The sequence below is a fragment of the Nesoenas mayeri genome, assembly GCF_963082525.1.
Source record: "Nesoenas mayeri genome assembly, chromosome: 16".
Lineage (NCBI taxonomy): Eukaryota > Metazoa > Chordata > Aves > Columbiformes > Columbidae > Nesoenas > Nesoenas mayeri.
In genome coordinates this window covers 7,939,939-7,954,253 of record NC_137562.1, presented here as the reverse complement: position 1 = coordinate 7,954,253, position 14,315 = coordinate 7,939,939, and the positions used below count along the sequence as shown (strand labels likewise).

The 14,315-nt window shown below is 45.6% G+C and overlaps 1 protein-coding gene across 1 annotated transcript in view; it reads right to left on the bottom strand.

The window, feature by feature from the left end:
* Positions 1 to 5,570: 5,570 nt before the first annotated feature.
* Positions 5,571 to 14,315, bottom strand: part of CDH4 (cadherin 4) — a gene marked incomplete at its 5' end in the record, with an annotated part of 425,947 nt that continues 417,202 nt past the window's right edge. The window contains 3 exons of the mRNA XM_080354410.1: positions 5,571 to 6,476; positions 8,191 to 8,355; positions 10,314 to 10,453. Coding sequence (XP_080210536.1) covers positions 6,270 to 6,476; positions 8,191 to 8,355; positions 10,314 to 10,453 — 512 coding nt within the window. The 3' untranslated portion in view covers positions 5,571 to 6,269. The remainder of the gene's footprint in view (positions 6,477 to 8,190; positions 8,356 to 10,313; positions 10,454 to 14,315) is intronic.

Here is a 14,315-nt window from a genome sequence, read left to right as displayed (position 1 = left end):
CCGGCATCTGCCTTTGACTTGGGCAGAAAAAAAACAAACCACCAAACCCAAACCATTTTGACACAACCACCCAAAAGCCCTTAATAATAATTGTAATAATAATTGGTATTATTTTTAATTTTGGTACAAAAGGCGATGGATTCAGGGGTGGATGGCTGTTTCCATCAGCTTAGTAAAACTATTCATATGGTCAAAGTTAAGCACACAGCTAAATGGTTTGAGGAACAAACCTTTCTGCAGGCAGATAAGAGCCTAATAACAGGACGATGAGAGCCCAGACTTCCACAGATAGCAGAAACCAATATTTGTGATGCAACGGTCTTGCATTATTCAGTAGTTAAAGATAATTCTAAGAAACAGAACAGCTTGAGAATTAGCAAAACTAGCAATAAAATATTCTTAGTTGACTCCGGGGGGAAGTAAATTGCCATGCTCAGGATTTGCATTCATCTTAATGTTTATTAAAAATGAGACAGCGCTGCTTTCCGCTGGAATCGCTCTGTGGTTTGCTGGCACCCACGTTCTTCCCAACCCCGGGTGCGTGTGGGACCTGCTGAGGCCTCTCGCCAGCTCGTGGCGTATGTGGGTGGATGCTGGGATGAGGGTGACGGAGACACAACTATCCATACAAGTCCCTGGGATGACGGGAGCCTTTGCTGCCAGCGCTAATTGTTAATTGTGTGCCAGGCGATTGCTGCGCAGCCGTATGGGAGGGTGTTCTTGCCCCCTCCCTGGGCTCTTGGGGACACAGTGAGGGAAGGGCAACCTAAAATAAGCAAGAAGCTGGTGGCCCGAAGGAGATGCACGCACAGGAGAGCTGCTGTGCTCCGTAAAGCCAACCTGGAGGAGTTTACGCACTCTTTGCTACACATACAGCAGCATCACTGCTTCTGCACGTGCAGAGAAGGTGGAGAAATACAACTGCAAGCAGCAAGCTCAGGCTGCACCCATGCAGTAAGTAAAGACCCCTGAATGTGCTTGAATTGTGCTAAAGCACAAATATCTTGTGTTGCAGGAATGAAACTGCCACCCCACTGGTTTGCAACAACAGTTTAGTGCAGTACAAACTCATCTGCATCGGTCTGTGGAGGGACCTGCACCACCACCACCACCACCACCATCACCATCACCATCACCATCACCATCACCATCATCACCATCACCATCACCATCACCATCACCATCACCATCTCCTCGCTGCTCAGACAATGGTGTAGGCCAGGGATCAGCTGAGCTTCTTGCTTTAATGAGTGCAAATTTCCCATCACTAGACAAGCACGGAAGCACCCAGGGTCTCTGAAAACCCCACTGATGCCCACGGAGATGGACCCACACCTGCAGCCAGGTCACCGCTTACCGGGACACCGCAAGGGTGAGTCTGCAGTGAATGAGCTGCGGGTGCATGTGAGGAAAATGAAATAATTAAGAAAAAAGGAAAAAGGAAAAAAAGCAAGTGAGACTATTCAAAAGGGGGACTTTATTTTTATTACACTGGAGCCAGGCGCCAGCGCGCCAGTTCAGCTTTGATACACAATAAATCAGCAAAGCTGTTACTCAGTTTGGAAACCAAGATTGCAGTGGCACTAAAAACACACTGAAAACATTTACTTCCTTCCCTTTTTTTTTTTCCCTCTTTTGTTTTTGGTACAAAAATGGTACAAACAACAATACAAAATATTTGTGCTGTTGACAGTTACAAAAAAAGGATTTTGAACTGGGTTAACGGACGCAATCTGCTTTTGCGCTTCAGCGTGAATACAGCAGAAGTCTTCCTTGAGAACAACCACAGTCATGCGGGCTGCTACACAGCTTCTCCATCGTGAAAGGAAACATGCAAAATCATAATTGAAACAAATAAAAAGAAATATAAAGTGCTCCAATTATACATCTATGTGTTGTTGTTTTATTTTTTTTCCCCTATTTGATTTGTAGCTTCAAGCACTAACTACATTATGTACACATTGTGTGAGCAATTGCATATGGGGTTGGTGTGTACTGGAGAGAACTTTTATTTTCCCCATGAAACTGAGTTAACTTTGCATGGGAGACACCTATGTTGTCTAGTTGCTGTTTTAAACAAACACTTTCATCGTTATACAGCACTTCCCCCACACAACATTTTTTTTTTCACACTTACAATGAAGAGCTCCAAAAGACATCACAACTAAAAGTCCCGTATTTTACCTTTAATGTGTTTTTCTGAGACTAAACGAAGTTGCAATCTTGGCGTATTGTGTTGTACAGACCCTGCAGTGACCATTACCACCCTCCAATTCCCGAAGGTTTCCCGTACACGAAGCCGCTGCAGGTGACACAGACGTCTCCAAAGTCCCACTGATGCCTGGAGGCTGGATTCAGACCCGACTATCCCTAAAATCCTCTTGAAAAAGGCCCAAGGAGGCTCAGCCACAGGGGAGTGAACTCCTCACCACCATCCTACACCCACCAACAGCATTGCCTGGTCCAACAGAAAAGGAAAAAAAAAGGAAAACACAAAACGAGAAGTGAAACTAGGACTAGCACATAGGGCACCTAGAGGTGACTTGCCTATTTACTGCCGTTATTACCTGCTGAATCTCCTTGTTTCCTTGCAAAGTATTTTTGTGACTGATGCTTCTCCCTGTTTACAGGCTACATAATAAACAGACTGCCCAGGGGCTGCATGGAGGCTTTGCTGGGGGTGGCTGTGGGCACAGCAGTGACGGGTGACCTGGCTCAGGGGCACGCAACCTTCATGCCCAGGTGGCAGGGAGGGGACAGGAGGTGTCCGCTGTGTCCCCATCCCTTAGCGCAGAGAGCTGAGGGAGTGTCCGCCTTGGATTAATGTACGTTTTCTTAGCTGTGTTACAAACTAGATGTAAAATCAACAAGGTTTGCAAGAAGTTAACTATTTTCATTGTTTGATGTGCTCCTTGCTTACCTTCTGCAGGTCCCACCAAAAGGAAAGGGGCCTGATGCTGCTGCTACTTGTGGGATTGTAAAGCTCAGTGGTGGAAGATGCAGGGAGGAGGAGGATGAAGAAGAGAAGGAAAAAAAAAAAGGAGCAGGTCCTGCAGAGGGAGACTGAGCAGAACTGGGTCAAAAGACAATAAACTAGTTGGCTTGATTTATAGGCTCGTGGGGTTGGAACGGCTGGACTGCAAATGCAGCAGAAACAAGATCTGCTGATTTGAAAAAATAAGAAGTCTCCAATGGAAACAGGTTGATTCATTTTTAATCACTCAAAACAGTTTTGTTTGACTTAGGTTGCATAAATGTTCTTAAAAACCTGACAAGCCAAAGCCTGACAGCATCTCCGAGGAAGCGGCTCCTGTCACCGCAGGGCCTGTCCCCCGGTGACCGCGGGACGATGGACGCTGCCTCTGGCCCCGCAGCAGCTGTCCCACCCCTTCCCTACCCAAAATCCATCACCCCAGCCAAAGCCACAGCAGACATGGTGCACCATGCGCTCTGAGCAGGGATGCAGCTGCTGCTCGCAGGGAAGCGGTGCTGGGGAGTTTGCAGGGCCCAAAGCAGAGACACCGGCTGGCATCGCAGGATCCGCACGGGCATCCCGGGAGCTGCACGGAGCTGGCGGCAGCAGCAGCAACCTCAGGGATGGAGAAGCATCAGCATCGCCCCGGCCCTCGAGCCGCATCCTTCTCCTGTATCGGTGAGGAGGTTTCAGTGACGGACACAAAACACTGAGAGGTCACCAGCGAGAAACACTAAGTGCATTTTTATTATTTTCTATTTCTGCTGTGGCTGGGCAGCTTCTGTGGAGGTGCAAAGCCCAGATGGTGAAATACTCCAGCCCGTGGCTTTTCCGAAAGAAAAAGGGAAGAATCGAGACTGCCAGTGGGTAGAAAGCAGCCCGCGCCGGGCGGCTGGAGGACCAGGTTTGCTGAGGGCGGGCAGGAGGAGGTGGACGGTACGTGGCAGAAGCAAATTAAGACCCTCATAGCGCTCATATGAGACCACCGAGCCCCCAGCCACAGAATGGGAATTTGGGAAGGCGCCGGGTGCCGGCAGTTTGCCAGGCACTGAGCTTCATCCCGGCCGAGGCGCGTGGAGCATCGTCCACACTGCTGCCATGGGAGCCATTCCCCTCCCGCCGCCCCAGCCATCACCTCCTGGTTTCCTCAAAAAACTCGGTGTGTTTGCTCTCCGAGCAGTGAAAGGACAAACCGACCCATCGACTGACCGACCGACCAGGCCAAAAAAGAAAGATCGCATCCTTGGTAGTTAGTAACGTAGCGGTAACGTTGGGGTCCCCTCGGGCAGACTTTTACCACATTCCACTTCATACAAGACACATTTCAAATGCTCGTTAATTTACAGAAATTGCATTTTATAGAAAATATGATACAATGGAATATAAAATGCACCAGGAGCATTTTCAAAAATCTGTAGAGACGATCTTGCAGCCCAGTTTACCCTCTGAAATGGCGTCCACTCATCGCCGCAAGCTCTCGTCCTTGCATTCTCCTGCTCTCTCCCCCCACCCCCTTTAACTCTCAGCATTCAACTTGAGAATTAATCGAGATATCAAAAAAAAAAAGCGCGATTATCCCCTGGATAATCACCCGCCAATACTGTGCACATTTCTTGGATTCAAATGAAAATATATCTAAGCACTTTTACAAGTTTTTAGCGAACCCACTGCAAAATCGTCTGCAGAATATAAAACACAGGTAATCCAAGATTTCATAGCACATTAATTAAGTGGCTCATAATCCATTAAATGTGGTTTATATTACACATCCATGCAGTCTAAATCATTTTACAAACATTAGACATAAACCCACTAGTCCAAATCAGTAAAGGAAAAATGTAATAAAAAAAGCTAATAACTATTTGTTATTGGTTAAACTGACCCTACATATAAACTAGGTAGTATGCTACCATTTATAATACTGATGTTGAATTACGCCTGGATGCTGCAAAACCTCTTGCTTACTTGGCAATGCTTGAGCATATTAACCACAAGATACTTAACAGGCCCTCGTTGCACTTCTCCAAAAGAAAATAAACATTTACTACAGATAGCAGCACCTACCCATCGAAGAGAAAGGACACACATTAGCTGAGTTACACGATGTTGTTGAGCTTTGGCTACTAATGCTCCGAGGCATTAATATTGTACTAGACTAACTTCATACTTACGGATGGCAAAAGTGCTGATTAACAATTCCTGCCCTTCGCACGGCCCCGGCCTCGAGCGGAGCCGCTACACAAACCCCGTCCTTACGCGAGGAAAACCATCGGCTTTCGTGCTGGTGGGTGTCCGGGGGCCGTGGGACACCCCCCACCCCAGCTGGTGTCTCCATCCCTCCGGAGGTCCTGGGAGCCCAACCACGCCGAGAGCGTAAAAACAAACAAATGGGCCTTTGGTCATTTCACCATTTACTTTTGCAGGGTTTAGGCAAGGGCTGTCGGAGACTTCTGCGGCAATAACCAAAGGCTTTATCGATGCTATAGTTCTATGCAGCTACATTGAGTGCGACCAGGTGACAGCAGAGCCCCCAGTCGGTATTTTGCATCTGATAACACTGAATTATATACAACTTGACGACTAGTTCACCACCTGCTGAGGCTTAAAGATGGCTGTTAAGATTTTGACTCAAAACATTACCCACCCCCCCCAACATTTTCCACCCCAGAATGAGTCACCCCCTTAAAAAAAACCAACCAACCAAACAAAAAAAAAAAGGCAAAAAAAGAAACAATCTCCACAGTTCCTTTTTGTTAACTCCTTCCCAGCTAGAACTGGCTTAGGGTCACAGGGAGTGCTGCCCAGGATGGTTGTATGTTTGTTTTCATCACTCCTGAGATTGAAGGGAATCTGATACATGCACCAAAAGGCACTTTCAAATATATATATATATATTTTAAAAACAGTGCTTCTGTTCTAAGAAATTCAAGTTAAGACAGAGTGCCTTTCACTCTCTTAAGTCATAAAGCAGATAAACGAGCAATATCCCAGCTGACATTAAAAAACCAAAACAACGAAAAAAAAACAACCTGCAGCAGAGACAAGTGTTCATGCGAGACAGCTCAGTATTCTAAAAAAAAATAGAAAGGAAAAAAAAGGGAGAAAGAAAACCTCCTATATCACCACTAAAAATAACAATACAGTCAGCAGGGGATATATTAAAAAAGCTGCCACATCTGTACAGTTCTTGCTTCTGCATCGGCTCTTTTTGTTAATGTTGTTGTTGTCTGTGGGCTTTGTTTTTTATTTATTTTTTCTTCTTTTTTTTTTTTTTCCTTAATAACGTGAGGTCAGTTTAATCTTCCTCGCCTCCCCCGTACATGTCCGCCAGTTTCTTGAACCTGGGTCCCCAGTCGTTCAGGTAGTCGTAGTCCTGGTCCCCGGAGCTGGAGGAGTTGAGGGAGCTGACGGAGCCGGCGGTGGAGCCGCTGCCCTCGTAGTCGAACACCAGTAAGGAATCGTAGGGGGGGGCCGTGGGGTCGTTGTCTGCCGCACGTAGGCCCTTTAGGGGGCAAACACACCGTGTTAATACCCACTGTGGGGTGTGATGGTGATGGTGCTAAGGAAGGGTGAGCGCCTGGGACGCTCGGGATTCCCGCAGCAAAGCGAGACGAGGATGGTGAAAAGCTAAATGAGGATGGGGACAAAATGAGGGGCCTGGAGCTTCCCTGTGTCCAGTTGCCGAAATCATAGAAGCACAGACCTGTTTCAGTTGGAGGAGACCCTCAGAATCACTGAGTCCAACCATAACCTCACTCTAGCACCAAACCACGTCCCTAAGAACCTCATCTAAACACTTTTTAAACCCCTCCAGGGATGGTGACTCCACCACTGCCCTGGGCAGCCTGTTCCAATGCCCGACAGACCTTTCCAGGAATAATTTTTTCCTAATATCCAGTAACTCCCAGCATCTCTGTAAAGAGCCGATGGAGCAGGAGCTATTTCCAAGGATTCAGCACTGGATCTGGAAAGGTCTCCGTTCTGGTCAGTGTGTCCTTTTGGAGGTTGCCTGCTAAGATTTCCAGCTTGGCCAATGAAAGAACAAACAGCACCCTCTCCTACTATAGCCATTATTTTATTTTTGACTCCTTTAGGGAAAAAGAAAAAAATCAGTCCTAGCAAAATTCTGCAATTAGGAGAGACATGGGGTGTGAAATCCCGGGCAGAGGGCTGGGAAGCATTGCTGCTGTGGGCAGCAGCGTAGGCGGGTCATGGAAATGGCCTCAGGATATGAAGAGAAAAAATTGCTTTCTGCAGCCCAGTGTCAGGAAAAGCCTAGTGGAATAGACCTGCAATAAAGCAAAATGTTCTGCATTCACACCTTCAAAAACCCCAGTCTCAGCATGGGGAGACAGGGCAGGAGCCGGAGCATGTGTAACAGCAGCTCCTCACGTGTGGATGTGTGTACACGTGTGTGAAGGATGGGCAGGGACAAAAGAAGAAGAAATGTTAATGATGGAAATGAGACAAAGCACAGCAGGAAATGGATGGAATAATAGAATTAAACGGCTATAACATTTATTCTTCTTAGGAAATGGATGGCGTGTTTTGTCTTGGAGGAAATAATGTATTGATTGGTTTGTAACCACTCAATCACTCAAAACTAAAAATGAGATAAGAAGTACTAAATGGAAAGTTATTTGTACAAGCAGATAAAGCAGCTGTAATCTAACATAAAATAAAGCAAGCCTCTCTGATCTGAGTTGAATCTCTGTGTTCTGCAAACTCTTTGAGGTTTTAGACAAAATAGAGCTTACTAGGAAGGCACAGACTGGCGAAGTAATTACAAGTCCAGGAGCCACAAACCGCACCTTTGGCTTTAGACAACCCAGGCAGCTGCTGTGCCACCACCTCTGCACTGGGACAATGGTCCTTTGTCCCCGTCCAATCGTTTACTGACAGCAACTGCAATGTTCATAGTAATAAAAGGGAGAGCGAGATCAGATTATACTGCCTGGGATGCTGAAAAGCATGGTGTCTGTGGTATCCACAGAAATCCTGGGCTTTTTGTTTCCATTTTGGCTTTTTCCAGACTTGGTGCTTTTATTAGGCCGAGTCCTGTGTCCTTTGCTCACGCCAATCGTTCCCCTGCCTTGCATCAGACTTTTTGTGGGAGTAATAGCATCCCTTGGTCCGTATGGGCAGAGGAATGTTGCACAGCTGATATTAGCTGGCTGCTCAGGCAGATGTGACACACAACACTCTACAGAACATACCTCATTAATAAAGTCACCAATATCCCCGGGGTGTGGGATTACTGGTCTTATAGGATACTGCGGTTCAGCACCAATAGGTCTCTCATCCACCCTTCTGACTCCAGGTGTCTTGTTGAGCACGTGATCCATGGTCTCCGGCTGCTGGAGCTGACTTAAATCGTAATCCTGGGACAAATGGAAAGACACAGACTGAAACCAAGAGCTTTTCATGCTGATCATCTACTCACCCAATGTACAAACAAGCTGAGAGGTCTAATCCTATTTCAGCTGAAATTCAATGGCAAATCTTATCCCTGGCTATGCAGCACCTCTGTCTACCTAAATTACAGATGAACCTGACCTCTGAGTAGCTCATACAATTAACCTCCTAAGAGAGTATCTTAAAACAGAAGTTAAATCAAATATTTAAATACTTTCTGAATATTTTACACAGTGTCTAAATCTTTGGGATAAAAAAATTTGCTTCAGTTTGGCTGTGCATAGGTATGTGCATAAGTTTTTGATGAAATACATAATATAATGTGAAGACACAGTGTTGGTAGACATATTATTGCAATTACATTTGTACAGAAATAAAAACATTAAAATGGGTATTGCATTTATGCATGTAGGCCTTTCAAAGTAATTATGTTCTTTCTGCTTATAAAAAATCCCAACAGAATAGGTTTCTATCAAGGAATGAGAACCAGGTAATATTTCATTAAAAATGTATTCATGTAGGTAATGGTGTTTTGCTGCTCTTCCTTTGCTGTTATTTTTAACGAATCCTTTCTAAAATATTTAAGCCTACAGTGTAGTTGCCTGAAACCAGACACTTCAGCTAGTTGGAATGCTTACAACAGTACTTTGTTCTACCGCTAGAACTATTCTTGTGCTCAGACGGGGATGATTGAATCTACAGGAGCAATATTTATAAATAACTTGTCAGTGAGAAGAAAAAAGAAATGCTAATTGCAAGGACTTCTTTTCTGTTGAGTAAGAATTTCACAAGTTTTGGGTGAAGTCCCTGTCTCAGCTCCCCCGCGGTGGCTCTTGCCAGGCTCAGGCCTTTGGGTGCCACCGGGACCTCCCCGTCAGGAGATGCTGCTGTGGTTGTCTCTCCTCAAGCTCCAGTCCCAATCATGGACTGCAGGACTCCCCGAACCCAACCACACACACAGCAGCCTCTACAACAGCCCCAGGAACCATGCTGTCCATTTCAGCAAGCAAGATAAAAGCCATTACACGGTGCAGAGTCACATAATTTGCGTGAACATCATAGTGGGGAGTGTCACGGGCTCTTTAGTTGTGTTAGGTAGGAATAGAAAACCGGCGACTTAAACATGAGAAACAAATCTTTGCTATTTTAGCTGAGGAAATGCATCCATAGCAAAGGGACAGCACATCTCAGGAGTGCAGGCCAGGGATGTTTTCATGTGACATCAGCATCGGTGTCTGGAAGAAGAAGCCACCGCGGAAAAGCTGACGCATTCGGGCAGGCTGTGGCTGAGGGCTCTGTCACCAGCAAAGCTTTGCCATATACACTTTACTGTGAAACAGAAAATCCCCAAATGTATTTAGACACTTCTCAAAAACCACACACAGAAATTAAGAGAAATGAAAGGCACATTAGAAACAATTAAATAAATGCAGAGAAAGCCCCCAGAAGCTCGAGGCTCAAGCAAGGCAGGTGCCTGCAGCCACAGGGCTGGGGGAGGTTCATAGCTCCCAGCCGGTTCTACCAAGATCTCTGATGGACAATGGTAAAATATGCAATTTTAATGACCAAAATAGCAGAAATACTGTTTGAACCTGCATGTCAGAAGGTTTATAGTTGGTTTATAGAAGGTTGGTTTATAGTCCCTCCCCAGGAAGGTGGCCAAGGGGGCAGCAAAAGCCACATAGCACCAGCCTCCCTGCACCGTCCTGTTTGCACAGGAGAGTGTCCTAGGGACATGCTGGACCTAAGCTGGCTCCCACCAATGTCCACACCATGCTGGAAAAGCCAATAAAGCTGCCTGGGCATAAACAAGGGCGAACACAACCCTTCACAAGTACTTTAGTGAAAATAATGTAGTTTCTGCCTTTTTGAGAGTATAGACTGCACAGCTGCTCCTCGGCCATGACCTGCTGGGTCTTCTCACCTGGTCTTCCTCTCCACCTCCTTCTTCATCGTACTTCAGAATATTGTCCCTGACGTCGTCCTCGGGGTCGATCAGGAGCTGCTTGGTATGGCGCTCCTTCTCCCGGCGTTTCATCCACACCACGAACAGCAGAACCATGGCTGTAAGGGAGAAGAAGCGGGGTGAGTCGGGATCTCACATGGTGGTGGCAGCTCACCCACCCTCTTCTGCTACAGAGAACCTCATCGGCTGCTGGGAAGAGGAATAAAACTCTATCCTATTGCATGTTCTAATTTATAAGGGAGAGATCAGTGAGAGCTCTAGCTACTGTGACAGGTCTCCACTACAAACATTTCTTTAAGATCCATCACGAATGCTGACTGAGCTGATGTTTATCAGAAGTCAAGCACACAATCAAAGGAAAAGCAAACAGAAAGTGTGAAAACTGACGCTTTCTGAAAATATTTGATCTAAATCCTGAATTTCCAGGACTAGATTTCAACCTTCATTTTATTCAGGGACATAAAATAAAGGCAGAGGAAAGAGAGCTGCAGAGGTGCTGAGAAGAGAACAGATACCGATGACCAGCACCTTTGCACAAGTGGATGTCTGACCAGCGTGACACCGTGATGCCCGTTCATGTCACAAGCCCTGGCCATTGTTTTGCTGTCTGCAGTATGTCCTTTGAGACTGGTTTGGGGAGGGTGGGTAATGCTGGGTCACATAGTCCAATTTGGTCTTGCTTACTCTTTTTTTAGCGAGGGAGGCTTTCCAGACTTCCACGATCACATTAGCCAGGACATTAGCATATGCATTTGGCCATCAACTTGCAAAGCAGATCTAAGATCATCTGAAACCCTTTCAGAGGGCAGGGCTGGCTTTGCAGAACAAGGGAAATCAAATCTGGTCACATACAAGCCAACCTCCTCAAGCAGCAGCATTTACATGCCAGGCCCTGGTTAACCTCTCTCAGGACAGTAATAGAGAGAGATGAACAGTTCTTGAAACATGAGAACTTTTTCCTATTTAAGGAACTTTACCCAAAGGGAATGCTGGCTCCCTGCTCCACAAGCTCCTTCTTCAAAGGGCCACCCGTGTCCCAGAGGCCGGGTGCTCCCTGGGACTTCCTACATGGAAGTTCCTCTGGGTACTTAAGTCTCTACTAACATAAGGCAACATCTTGTCTTCTTCAAGAACCTGTTAATAAGTCAGTTTTCATTGTCATACTCAGTAGCTGCAAATAATGCCATCAAAGATGAAATTAAGCCTGAGAAGCTGATGCAGTTACACCTCCCCATGTCTGCTTTCCCTCCATTCTCCACCCAAGCCACATGTGAAGCTGTGATAGTGGCGATCTGCAGAAGGGAGAGATGGATGGACAGTGGTGGTGGGAATGTGTGGCCCAAGCTCATTTCACTTTGGTCAAACCCTGACCATACCAAGACAATGCAGTTGACACAACTGAACCCTGGCAGGCTGTAAGATCCCAAACCCTCTTTGTGTTTTTTAGCTGTATAAGGAGAACAAGCAACTGCTGTTCCTCACCGTCTCATATCTGCAAGGTTTTCTTTCCCTTTGCATCTTCCTAGAGCCTTGGTGACATTTCACAAAAGATGGAGAAAAGGCCAGACCCTGGGGATACGGGCTGGTGGCCCAGTCTGCAGCCCCACTGTGTGAGGAGGTGGTCAGGAGGATCCCAATTTTCCTCCCAGCACCAAAGTGTTTATACCCAACAAGAATCAGTGATGTGAGCAGAAGAAGACAGGACAGCTAATTACTGCCATTGTGTGCCAACTGGCTGCCATCCCTGTCTGCCAGCTCACAGAATTGTTTTCAGATAGTTCAGCATTTCTTTAATGCTTATCCTAGATCTATTCAAGAGGTAAAAAAGAAAAGGAAAGAAAATGTAACTCTTATCTGCAATATAAAACCACAGCTATTTAGCAGACCATTGAAGTCCTTTTCTCGTTGTTCCTTTTCAAGTCTCTCACAACAAGATACCTGCCTAGTCCACAAAGACAATATTATAATGGTTATCAGGTTTTATACTTTTCTCTTTTTTTTTTTAAATGCTACTTTTTCATGCACTTGTGGAAAAAACTGTGCCATTAACGCCTTTACAGCTACCTTGGAAAAAAAAAAGACCTTCAAAGTGTCAATAGCAGATGCAGTGCACTCTCCTTCCTTTTATTCACTCTGCAGAATGGGAAGTGCTATTACTGCTGTTAGACCCATTTTCACTCTGCATGTAGTTTTCCTTGAAATCTATTGTCTTCACCCTTCACGATTTTTTATTGCATTGCTCTTCTACATGTGTTATTCGGGCAGCTAATACATCAGGTATCAGGAAGAAGAAAAAAACCTTTGAGTGAAGGTAAAGCCAGAAACTTCCTTCACCTGAGCAACCTCAGATATGTCCCCTTGCTGCTTCTTCCTTTTAAAGCCATCAGACTTTGACCGGCTGACTCTAAAATGGACAAGTAGCACAAAAAATCCTGCATCTGCCTTTTTCCAGGCTATTGTGCAAAGGTCATGATATAAAATAGATAGAAAGGCGGCAAAACACTGGAAGGATGTAACTGGAAAGCTGCTCATCGCAAATTACATTTTTCATCATCGATACAGTGCTTTGCAGCTCTTGAAGATAAAAAAAAAGTCAATTAGAATTACAATGAATGTAAAAATAAGCTTTTGTAATAAAACCCATAATTTAAAATGGGATAATGTATCTGAAAATGAAGAGAGGAATCTCTTAAATCAAATGTCCTTCAGCTGAAGCTAATTTCAGTCAATAGGATTTTCAGCTGTTTAAATCATATTTTAGCACTGGATTTATAGGAGGGCAGCAAAAAGAAGTCCCGTGTTTTATCACTTCTGTGGCTTCCAGGGCAAAATTGAGCCCCCCAGCAGCAGCACATCTGCACACCCCAGCACACCAACCGCGGTGGGACTGACACCACGTCTTCTCCTGGGTGTGCAACTGTGGGGCGTTCACAACAAATGCCCTTGCTGAAGGGAGCAGCCGAAAACATTTTGCTGCTGGAACCCCACACCCCACGAAGGACAGAAACCGTGGATGGCGGCTGCGCACAGGGATGCTTCCAGCAGCTCAGATGGGATGGATGAGGAACGAGTGCACAAACACCCGGTTTTCTTGCTCGCTCTCCAGACCGATATGGAAAATCAATTATACAACCATATATTCTCATTGCTGGCCCAGGAGGGTGGATATTTGCCCAGAGATGACCCATTCTCTTAATGTACCATATCATATCCGCATTAGGTGACATTTGTAGCATACGTCGCTCTGTCTGCTCTCTGTTTAAACACATTGGGGGTAAATATTAAATGTGATTTAGCACCATAACTCCCATTAGCTTTAATGGGAGTCCCATGGTTTCATCCTGTGTTTCTTGATGAATATTTACCTCATTGTTCATTTCGGCGCTCGTTTTTATCTATTCCTACTGTGCCAACTCCTGCTTGAAGTTATAATGATATCATTTTTATTTTTAAGTGTATGCACACATAGTTATTGGTAACGCTCACGAAAGGCTGGGACTAACAGTGTGGCTGGGCAAAAGGGATGGCTCTTCCTCAGCAAAGGGATGGCCAGCCCTGCTCTGTGATGCACGCCAGTGCTCCTGACAAACTGGGGATCTGTCCCCTAAAAACACTCACAATCCACCACAACTCTCCAGTCAGTGTTATTTTACAAGCAATGGGAATAGCTACTATTCTTCTTTTCCTATGAACAATGCACTGGCTTTGCCAGGGACTAGCCAGACTCTCACGACCAATGCAACTGGTACTGGGAATCAGTATATCCACAGCCAGCCAGGGACCTGAGAGCTATGGGGAGTCTGCCACAGGATTTTGGACAAGACCTTCAACTTTTACCTGCAAAATGTGGAGAATCATCTTGCACTCACTACCTACAAGCCATTGTCAGGTGTAGTGATGTTTGTAAAGCTACTGGAAGTCTTAGAAAGAAAAAGTCCAATGCATGAACCACCTCCACAG